The sequence below is a fragment of the Mandrillus leucophaeus genome, unplaced genomic scaffold, assembly GCF_000951045.1.
Source record: "Mandrillus leucophaeus isolate KB7577 unplaced genomic scaffold, Mleu.le_1.0 Scaffold23, whole genome shotgun sequence".
In the NCBI taxonomy this organism is placed as follows: domain Eukaryota; kingdom Metazoa; phylum Chordata; class Mammalia; order Primates; family Cercopithecidae; genus Mandrillus; species Mandrillus leucophaeus.
Window position 1 is genome coordinate 1,681,141 of NW_012102365.1, and position 11,681 is coordinate 1,692,821.

An 11,681-nucleotide genomic window follows, 5' to 3' on the forward strand; every position below is an offset into this window, starting at 1 on the left:
AATAGCCTAAATCCTCTTCACACCACTAGCCCCTCCCCAGCAAGGACAAGTAAGAATTCCTGACTGTTGAGGGGAGAAAAAAGGCCCAGAGAGGGAAGGTGACTTGCCTAATGTCACCCACTGAGTCAGAGGTAGACTAGAACCCAGAAGCAACTGTTCTAGAACTTCAGCTCCCACCCTGCTCCTCCCACCCCAGTCTCTGCAAGAGTCTACCTGAGGCTCTGCTCCATGGTTAGGGTAGGAAGGAGAACTGCACAAAGTACTTTCTATTCTTAAAGGAGGGGTAACCTGCAAGGGAAGCAGCTGCCATAGATGACAGAATGAGGGCTCCAACGGAACTCCTACCCACGCTGGGGTGTTGAGAGAATAGGCAAGACCCCAAAATCAGCTCCCAGGCTCTTGGGTATCTGAGAGTGCAGACGGAGCATGGCCTCAGCCCCCCACCCTTATCCCCACAAGGCAGCTGGTGCCATCTTCCCTCCAGCCATGACCAGCTCAAGTGAACAGTATAGGACACATGGAAACCCTGATACCTTAAGGAAGGATACCGGTGGCAACCTAGGTTTGAGAGATTTGTAATCCTTCAGCTCAGAGGAAGGTTGTAGGAGGCTGAGGTAGGGATGCATTTGCTGTAGGTGGTTAAAATATTAACAGGGGCAGATGTTACTCATTGAATGCTTCCTGTATATACAAACTCAGTTCTATGTGCATTAATTTATGTAATCATCACATTAATAGCACTGTAACTGGATACTATTAGTTCCCATTTTTAAAAGATTTATTTATTTATTTATTTATTTATTTAGAGACGGGGTTTCACTATTGTTGCCCAGGCTAGAGTGCAATGGCGCAATCTCGGCTCACTGCAACCTTTGCCTCCCGGGTTCAAGCGATCCTCCTGCCTCAGCCTCCAGAGTAGCTGGGATTACAGGCGCCCACCACCATGCCCAGCTAATTTTTTGTAATTTTAGTAGAGACGGGGTTTCACCATGTTGGCCAGGCTGGTCTCAAACTCCTGACTTCAGGCAATCCACCCTGCCTCAGTCTCCCAAAGTGCTGGGATTACAGGCGTGAGCCACTGCACCCAGCTTAGTTCCCCTTTTATACATGAGGAAACTGAGGCTCAGAGATGCTGCTAAGTGGCAGAGTGGTAGCTGAATTCTACACTGCAAAGGGGAAGCTGGGAAAAATGGGCTTTCATTTTTGAGGCCTGAACAGGGAGTCTTCAGATCTTTGGACCACCTTTCTCTCCACTCATGGCCAGATGCTAGAGCTCCTGTTTTCAGAGGCAGAAAAATGCCTTTCCACGGCAGAGACAGACTTTTGGAAAGGAGACCACGTCCAGCCTCATCATTTCACAATGGGAAAACTGAGGTCCAAGGCTGAGTGACTTGCCAGAGTTTCCAGAGTCAGTGGAATGACAGAAATATCACACCTAGAAGGGACCACCAAAATCAACTGACGGGTAGGGAGGCGTGACTGGTCCAAGGACAGAGGGAGGTGGGAAGAGAAGCCGGGTTTTCCTCACTTCTAGACTGATATTGTTGCCATGGTACCGTCTCTGCTCTCCAGCTGCCCAGGGTCCCGGGCACAGCACTTGGGTGGCGACAAAGCAGGCCAGGCCAAGCTGACCTCATTAGCACTAGAGATACCACGCCTGCAGGGACAAACTTCTGACTGCTTAGAGTGGGGTCTCTGTAGTCATGCTGTCGTCCCACCAGCAGCCACTGAGACTCAAAGTGTGTCTGCCAGCCCTGAATGCCCTAATAGAATGCCAGGTGTGGTGGGCAGGTGAGGGGATTGGGGACAGGAGGCAATTTATAGATTGCACTTGTGAGGTCTCCTCCTGGTCTTACACAGTCAAATGACATCACTGTCACTTCAGCTTCTTACAGCAAAATCAGACGACATTTCATGACTCAATTGGTATGGTAAAATTGAGAGTCTTACCCATTTCACAGGTGAGGGAGACCTGCAGAAAAAGGCCTCAGCTATTCAAGGTCATGCATTTATGTCGGAATCAGTACACATGGTTCCCCTTGTCCAGTCCTTGATTTCTCTCCAGGAAGCTAAGTGCCATCAGGGTATAGGTGCTGATGGCTTAGTTCCATGTAAGGCTCTGCTACTGTGACTAGCTTGGCACAAGAGCCCTGCACCAGGAACCCAGCTCCTGGATCTATCAAATTAGAGGCACCACTTTCCTCCCGCAGCATGTCCCAGAGTCTGCCTCACACCAGCCCAGCAGCACCGCTCAGCTCCTGCATGTCCTTGGGAGAGCTGGAAGGTTTCCTGCCAAATCTCCAAACCCAAATCTCAGGCAGAGGGGACAGCAGAGTCCCAGGACCTCATGCCTTCCACAACCAGCTGGGGGCAAGCTGAAAATGCAAAGGCAGCTTTCAAAGGCCCCCTGAACATCACTTCCAGGGACTTCTGGGCTATGTAGGCTCCAGTAAGCTACCCCAGTCACTCAGCAGAACAGAGCGCTCAGGCCTAGCAGGGAGACCAACACTCTGAGAGGGAATAACTTGTTTCCTTCTCCCCAAAAGGTTTCAAAGTCTCTTCAGGCCTGAACATCCCTAGCCTCCCCCTATGTACCTCACCTACTTGATTGAGCAGCAGACCAGACAGCACCCTGAGACACAGCGAGGCAGCGACCTGGCGGTGAGCTGGGGTGGGACCAAGCCTCAACCTCCTCTACTCTCCCTCCACTCCCAAAACAGACTTCAGAAATTTCCAGGGCCCCTTGTCCCACAGATCCTATAAAGTATGGCATTCCTGGACCGGAAATTGACTCAGGGGCTCCTAACTAGCCTGGGCAAGCAAAGCTGACAGATAACATTCTGGAGATGAAGGAAAGGTGGGAATATGGGGATCCCCTGTGTTCCACCACACTTGTAAGTTTGCTGCCCAGGTCTCCACTATGCTTACACTCCTCAAGCAGGCCAAGTAGAAATATACTCCATCCTGGAACACACTCCAATAAAGCCAGTCATAAATTGCACTGGTTGCTGTTGACAGAGCAGAATGTGCCACTTGCCAGAAGATACTCCTTTCTGTCTCACATACAGCAGGGTGCCTGGCTCTCCTGGGGATCTGGCCCAGCCAGAGAAGACTTGCCAGTCGTGGAAGCCTTACTGAAGGGAGCTAGGATCAGAAGCATCCCATCCTCTAAACCTGCTCTCTTCTGTGCACAGTGCTGGCTCCCATCTTGGGAAGCCTCAGGTCACAAATCAGAAGTCACAGAACTGGAGCTTGAGAAGGACCAAGGTGGCAGGATGGAGACTGCCTACCTTATGGGGGTAGTTCAGATCCTTACTCCTGGACAGCCTCAAATGGTGCGAGATGAGGCAAGAAGCTCACCAGTCTGGCGGTCGCCGCGGCATCGGAGCAAACGGGACTTACCTATCTTCATGAGGCAGGCCAGAAGGATCCAGAGGGAGATCTCGAAGGGGGTGCGCACGTGTGTGTAGTCGATGCCCAGGACTGGAAAGGCCTTGCGCGGCTTCATGCCATGATCAGTGACGGAATGATTAACAGGGCGGCTCTCTGGGGTGACCTCCGGTGGAGCGGTGGTGACATCTCCAATCGAGCGTTCTCGTGGTGGCTCTGAGCTTCGAATGGTGCTGGCAGTTGGGCTGAGCTGGAGGCCATGGCTCCTGAGAACAGGGAGCAGCCCCACCAAAGCGACCACCACGAGCAAGGAAGGGAAGATCCGAGGTGGAGAGAGGCCACAGATGCCAGACCGCAGAACCATGGTGCTGCTCCCAGAGCCGGCCTCGACCTTACCCAAGTGAGAGTAAAACCGGGCACATAGGTAGCAAGGGGTCAGCAAGTGGGAAGAGAGACTGGTGTAGTCTCTAGGAAAAGTTCATGCTTTAGAGAGGCATTTCCATGGAAGCAATTTTCTGGGGGTGGAGGGAGGCTGGGTTTGGAACCTGGAACTCCAAAGTGGAGAAAGGGGGCAAGCACCCCGGAAGGACCACGGAAGGAGACCAAAAGGTCTGGAACTCCGGGCCTGGGAAGGGGGAGGAGGGATGTGGGAAACAGAGCCCTAGGGATAGAGGAAGAGGCAGGATAGGCTGGACCCGTGCAAGGGAAAGGAAGAGGGAAGGCTGGGACCTTTGGCTGAGGAAAGTGACTGAGGAGCTGGGACTCTGGGCTGTGGGCTAAGGGAAGCGGTAGGGAGCCTGAGCTAATGGAAGGGGACCGAAGGGGGTGAGACCCAGTCCAGGAAAAGGAGAGAGGGGGCTGGGAGCCCAGGCTGAGAAGGAGTGAAACCGGGAAGCGGCCGGGAGCTTGTCCACCCAGAGAAGGGCAGGGGTCCAGGCGCGCCGGGCTGAGATTCCGGGGAAATGGAGAGAGGCGGAAGGCGGAGGCAGGCGGCCTGGCGGGAAGGCGCCTCGGCGCGGGCTGGGGGCGGCTCGCGGTGGGCCAGCAGCAACACGCCCCTCCTCGCGGCCCCGGCGCAGCGCGGCGCTCCGCCCCGGCCCAGCCGCAGCTCCCGATCCAGCTCCAGAACTAACCCTAGCCCCGGCCCCGGCGGCAGCGGACTGAAGCCTCGCTGAGCCCGGCGCTGTCACTTATAGGCACCAGCGAGCAGCCGGTGCGGCGGGCTAGAGAGACCGTCGGTGCCCGCGCAGCGCAGCGGCCCCTGTCGCCGAGGGAAGGAAGTATCGCGTAGGAAGAGGAAGGAGAGTCAGAGATGACAAAAAAAAAAAAAAGTCCTGAAAAAGTCCTGAATATACAGAGAACCTCACTAACGCGGGTAAAATGCCGACTACTTACAAAGCGATTTCACGTCCACATCTGCAGTCTCATAAGGGCTTTCCAATAATCCTGTAAAGAATGTATCATTAGTTTATGTATTTAGTTACCATGTGACCTTGAGCAAGTTACTTAACCTTTCTGTTTCATAACTTTCTCATCTGTTAAGTGGAGATAGTAGTAGTGACTATGTCAGAGGGATGATGTAATGACTGAGACAATCCGTGTAAACTATTTGGAATGCACCCTGGCACATTATTACAATTCCACTTTTACAGATGAGGAAACAGGTGAAGAGAGTCCCCTGGCTACTATGTAAGTAGTTGTATTGCTTACTAGGGCTACCGTCACAAAGTACCACAAACTGGGTGGCTGCAACAACAGAAACTGATTGTCTCACAGTTCTGGAGGCTGGAGGTCGGATCTAGGTGTTGGCAGGGTTGGTTTCAGCTGAGAGCTATGAGGGAGAATTTGTCCCATGCCTTTCTACCTTCCAGTGGTTTGTTGGGAATAGCTGGTATTCCATGGAGTTCTCCTAGTGTCTGTCTCTGCGTCCAGATTCCCCGCCTCCACTTTTTTTTTTTTTTTTTTTTTTTGGGATAGAATCTTGCTCTTGTTGCCCAGGCTGGAGTGCAGTGGTGCCATCTCGGCTCACTGCAACCTCTGCCTCCTGGATTCAAGCGATTCTCTTGCCTCAGCCTCCAGAGTAGCTGGGATTACAGGCACCCACCACCACATCCAGCTAATTTTTGTATTTTTAGTAGAGATGGGGTTTCACCATGTTGGTCAGGCTGGTCTCAACCTCCTGACCTCAGGTGATCCGCCCGCCTCGGCCTCCCAAAGTGCTGGGATTACAGGGGTGAGCCACCACCCCCAGTCAGATATCCCCTTTTTATAAGGACACCAGTCATTGGATTAGGAATCCAACCTAATTACTTCATCTTAACCTGATCATCTTCAAAGACTCCATCCTAATTAGTCCATCTTCACAGTCACTGGGCATTAGGACTTCAACTTCTTTTACGGGGACACAATTCAACCTACAACAGTGGCATGCTTTCAGTAATGGAACTTAAATTTGAATCTATGGTGTTGGTTGAAATTGGTGAGGTTCAAGGGATCATGGCTGTACAATGGAATCACTGGAAAGCTTTTTTAAAATACCATTGTCTAGGCTGGGCGTGGTGGCTCATGCCTGTAATCCCAGCACTTTGGGAGGCTACGGCAGGTGGATCACGAGGGGAGTTCAAGACTGGCCTGACCAACATGGTGAAACCCCGTCTCTACTAAAAATACAAAAATTAGCCGGGCATGGTGGTGTGTGCCTGTAATCCCAGCTACTCAGGAGGCTGAGGCAGGAGAATCGCTTGAACCTGAGTGGCAGAGGTTGCAGTCAGCCAAGATTGCGTCACTGTACTCCAGCCTGGGCAACAGAGAGAGAGACTCTGTCTCAAAATAATAATAATAAAAAATACCATTGTCTGATAAAATTAGCTGGCCATGGTAGTCCTAGCCACTTGGGAGGCTGAAGCAGGAGTATCATTTGAACCTAGGAGTTTGAGACTACAGTGAACTATGATCGCACCACAGCACTCCAGCCTGGGCAACAAAGGGAGGCCCTGTCAATAATAATAAGAAGAAGAAACTTTTGTAAAATACCATTGCCTGGGACCCACCTTCAGAGATTTAGATTCGATTGCTTCAGGGTTGTGCCCAAGTATTTTTTTCAAAGACTCTGATGTACAACTAGGGTTGGGAGGTATTGAAATCACTGAAATACTGTCCCTGTTTTGCGGAAGAATAAGGCCAAAACGTTCAAAGCGTCTAGCACAAGGTCACATCACAAGTACTTGAGGTTCAATTTAGTTTAACAAATGTTTACTGGGCCTCTTGACAGGGCTTTGTGCTGGGCTCTGGCAACACAGAGATAAACCAGAGGGAGGAAGGACGTGGTAGGAATTGGGAGGGGGCATAAAGTGGACATAATGAGGGCTTCTAGAATGCTGGTAATGTTCTATTTCTTTACTGGGCGATAACTACAAAGGTTACAGCGACGTAGTTGTTTTGTGATAACTCATTGAAGACTCAAGATGTGTGCAATTTTGTCTAGGTATGCAATCCTTCCACAGAAAAATATATTAAAATAATAATAAGCTAGGAGCAGTGGCTCATGCCTGTAATCCCAGCAACTCAGGAGCCTGAGATGGGAGTATCAGTTGAGGCCAGGAGTTTAAGACCAACCTAGGCAACATAGCGAGACCCTGTCTCTAAAAGAAATAAGTAAAATAAAATAATAATATCCAGATGCAGTGGCATGCACCTGTAGTCCCAGCTACTTGGGAGGCTGAGGCAGGAGAGTCACTTGAACCCAGGAACTTGAGACTGTAATGCACTATGATTGTGCTTGTGAAATAGCCACTGCATTCCAGCCTGGGAAGCATAGTGAGACCCATCTCTAAAAATTAATTAAACCAGGCACGGTGGTTCACGCCTGTAATTCCAGCACTGTGGGAGGCTGAAGTAGGCAGATCACTTGAGGTCAGGAGTTCAAGACCAGCCTGGCCAACACGGCGAAATCCTGTCTCTACCAAAAAATGCAAAAATTGGCTGGGCATGGTGGCGCACGCCTATAGTCCCAGCTACTCAGGAGGCTGAGGTGGGAGAATCCCTTGAACCCAGTAGACAGAGGTTGCAGTGAGCTGAGATTATGCCACTGTACTCCACCCTGGTGACAGAGGGAGACTCTGTCTCAAAATAAATAAATAAATATAAAAATAAAATAATTAATTGAGTGATATGATAGTAACTGAGGGTGGCAACATTAAACTGAATTCTCTCTCTCTCTTTTTATAATCCCATGCCTAAACTGAGTTCTGTGTACCTCACATTCTCCAGGCACAAATTCCAGCCACCTGGGAAATGACAAAGGAGACTTCAGAGAAGGGCAGGGGACTTGTGTCATCTGGGAGCAGATGAAAGGAGAACATCAGCTATAATGAAAGTAACCAAAGAGCATTTAGAGCAAGGATCAGAATAATAACAATAATGCATCACAATTGTTCAGCCCTTTAGAGTTCACAACCAAGTGCCCCAGGTTTATCAATGATCCAAATGCTAGGCTGAGTGTGGTGGCTCATGCCTGTAATCCCAGCACTTTCGGAGGCCGAGGCGGGTGGATCACCTGAGGTCAGGAGTTCGTGACCAGCCTGGCCAACATGGCAAAACCCCGTCTCTGCTAAAAATGCAAAAATTAGCTGGATGTGGTGGCACGTGCCTGTAGTCCCAGCTACTTGGGAGGCTGAGGCATGAGAATCACTTGAAGCCAGGAGGCAGAGGTTACAGAGAGCCGAGATCACACCACTGCACTCCAGCCTGGGTGACAGAGTGAAAACCTGTCTCAGAAAAAAACAGTACCTATTATTCTTGTTTTATTTTATTTTATTTTGTTTTATTTTTTTGAGACGGAGTTTCACTCTTATCACCCAGGCTGGAGTGCAGTGACGATCTCGGCTCACTTGCAATCTCCACCTCCCGGTTCAAGTGATTCTCCTGCCTCAGCCTCCCGAGTACCTGGGATTACAAGTGCCAGCCACCACACCCAGCTAATTTTTGTATTTTTAGTAGAGACAGGGTTTCGCCATGTTGACCAGGCTGGTCACGAACTCCTGACTTCAGGTAATCCACCTGCCTCGGCCTCCCAAAGTGCTAGGATTACATGCGTGAGTCACCGCACCGGGCCAAAGAGTAGCTATTATTCTCATTCCCATTTTACAGGTGAAAAGACAAAGGCAGAGAGACATAAAGCTATTTGCCCAAAGTCACACATCTATTAAGATGCAGATCCATGCCTGGCATAGTGGTTCACACCTGTAATCCCAGCACTTTGGGAGGCCGAGCCGGGCAGATCATTTGAAGTCAGAGGTTCAAGACCAGCCTGGGCAACATGGTGAAACCCCATCTCTACTGAAAATACAAAAATTAGCTGGGCGTGGTGGCAGACACCTGTAATCCCAGCTACTCAGGAGGTTGAGGCAGGAGAAACACTTGAACCTGGGAGGCAGAGGTTGCAGTGAGTCAATAAAATTAAATTAAAATTTAAAAAAAGAAGTGGATCCAGGACTTAAGTCAGGTTTCTAACACCTAAATCCAGCACTCTTTTAAAACATCACAGGTTCAGTGTAGAAAGAAGAAAAGAGGGAAAGCATGGGGCTGGTGGAGTGACTTTCCACAGGTGCCCCAGGGCCAGAAGCCCAAGACCTACTGTTCTTTCCAGTCTTGAAGGCAGCGTTCACTGGTGTGCTCCCCACTCTCTTACTCTCCCTCACTCAGGCCTCAGCGAGTCTTTGGGTGCCAGTCTGGGACATGGTAGATCCCAGGACAACCAGGAAATGCCAGCCCTGAGATCCTCCACAGCGCGGAGAAGGTTATAACAACAGGACAATATCAGGAAACTGGCCTTGGGAGAAACCACATGGGAGAACTGATGGCCAAGGCCCAGCCTGGCCAGGCAGTGTAGAATAATGAATAGTTAAATGCTGGGGCTGCCAAACATGGGTAGCCACATTGTCTCTGTACAGTGTTCCAGCACCACTGCTCACTAGTCACGAGAACCTGGGCAAATCAGTGCCTGTTCTGCGGCTTCTTCCTCCATAGGGAGGGACAACAATAGTGTCAACCTCATGGGGCTCTCATGAAGATATCAGCCAATGTATGTGAAGCATTTAGCACCACCCTCAGCAAGTACCACGTATAGTTACTGTCATTCTATTTTTTTTACATGCACCGAGGACCTCAAGAGTAGACTTTTGATGTTGGGAACCACATGAAGTTATGCCTTTAGTCACAGAGAAAATTGACAGGCTGGAAACAGACCCTCACATCCATGAGATGGGTCCCACCCTCAGACCACACTACCTGCAGCATGATATGAATTTAATATTTGTAAATAAATCACATTGCTATGGGTTTTTTTTTTTTTTTTGAGACAGAGTCTCGCTCTGTCGCCCAGGCTGGAGTGCAGTGACGCGATCTCGGCTCACTGCAAGTTCTGCCTCCCGGGTTAATACCATTCTCCTGCCTCAGCCTCCCGAGTAGCTGGGACTACAGTCGCCCGCCACCACGCCTGGCTAATTTTTTGTATTTTTAGTAGAGACAGGGTTTCATCGTGTTAGCCAGGATGGTCTCGATCTCCTGACCTCATGATCCGCCCACCTCGGCCTTAAAAGCCTTGTCTTCTTAAAGACAGTCAATTCAAATACACAGCAATATTTGTAACCATGTTTTTGTTTTGTTTTGTTTTTTTGAGACAGAGTTTCACTCTTGTTGCCCAGGCTGGAATGCAATGGCGCGATGTCAGCTCACTACAACCTCTGCCTCCCAGGTTCAAGCGATTCTGCTGCTTCAGCCTCCCGAGTAGCTGGGATTACAGGCACCTGCCACCATGCCCGGCTAATTTTTTGTATTTTTAGTAGAAACAGCATTTCACCATGTTGGCCAGGCTGGTCTCAAACTCTTGACCTCAGGTGATCCACCTGCCTCAGCCTCCAAAAGTGCTGGGATTACAGGCATGAGCCACCACGCGTGGCCAAGTTCTCATTTTTTAACCATTGCAGGCCCACACTGCTTTTGACTTAGAGAGGCCAGGTCTCTGCAGACCCTTCCCCTGCAGATCCAGGACAGCCTCAGGAAGCCTGGGCCCTGGGTGGCATCTCCCACTGCTTAAGCCATGTCTGCTCCCCAATCCCCTCCTTGAATCCTTTCACTAAAAGTGCTTGGAGTTTTATGACACATAATGCACGGCCCTAGGAAAGAATCTGCTCAGCCCCTATTAGCTGCGCATTATGAGCAAGTCACACCTTGTTTCTGTCTCTCGGGGTGTTCATGTATATGAAAGGTGGGTGAAGTCACATTACTTGCTTTGTAAGTTTTATTGTAAGAATGAAAAGGCCAATGTATGTCAAACATAGTTTCTGGTACACAGTCAGTGCTCAGTGACTGGGTTCATTTCCTTTCTTTTTCTTTTTCTTTTTTCTTTTGCAGGCTAAAGTGCAATGGTGCAATCATAGCTCACTGCCACCTCAAACTCCTGGGTTCAATTGATCCTCCAGACTCACCCTCCCGAGCAGCTTGGACTACAGGCACATGCCGCCACACCTGGCTAATTTTTAAAAATATTTTTTGTAGGAATAGGGTCTTACTATGTTGCCCAGGCTGGTCTCAAACCCCTGGCCTTGATTGATTTTCTTGCCTCGACCTCCCAAAGTGTTGGGATTACAAGGGTAAGTCATTGTTCTCAGCCACTCCTTCTTTCATCATAACGTCACAGCCCAGCAAAGCCTTCTTCCGATCTCCCTGGCACTCATACACTGGCAGACACACTTCTGCCTTAGGGCCTTTGCACTCACTATTCCTTCTGCCCGGAACACTCTTCCCCAGATATCCACATGGCTGGTTACCTGACCTCCTTCAAGCCTTTCTGCGAATCTCACTTCCTGACGTGGCCTACTGCATTATAATCCTATATAATAGTGATGCTTCCCCTGCCCCTGGCCACCACCACTACCACCCAGTCCCTTCCCCTGCTTCTTTTTTTTTTTTTTTTTCTTATGTAGCACTTTTCACCTTCTCACATATGGTATAATTCTCCTATTTATTACTTTTATTCTTTTTTGCCTGTTGGGTTCAAGCTATTCTCCTGCTTCAGCCTCCTGAGTAGCTGGGGTTACAGGCATGTGCAACCATGCCCAGCTGATTTTTTTTTTTTTTGAGACAGTTTTGCTCTTGTTGCCCGGGCTAGAGTGCAATGACGCGATCTTGGCTCACTGCAACCTCCGCCTCCTGGGTTCAAGCAATTCTCCCACCTCAGTCTCCCTAGTAGCTGGGATTATAGGCACCTGCCACCACACTCAGCTAATTTT

The 11,681-nt window shown here is 49.7% G+C and overlaps 1 protein-coding gene across 1 annotated transcript in view; it reads right to left on the minus strand.

Moving 5' to 3' along the window:
- The window catches only part of SLC9A1 (solute carrier family 9, subfamily A (NHE1, cation proton antiporter 1), member 1), a 57,802-nt gene extending 53,210 nt beyond the window's left edge, over window positions 1-4,592 (minus strand). The window contains exon 1 of the mRNA XM_011981672.1: window positions 3,403-4,592. Within this exon, the coding sequence (XP_011837062.1) occupies window positions 3,403-3,754 (352 nt within the window). The 5' untranslated portion in view covers window positions 3,755-4,592. The remainder of the gene's footprint in view (window positions 1-3,402) is intronic.
- Between the last annotated feature and the right edge of the window lie 7,089 nt (window positions 4,593-11,681).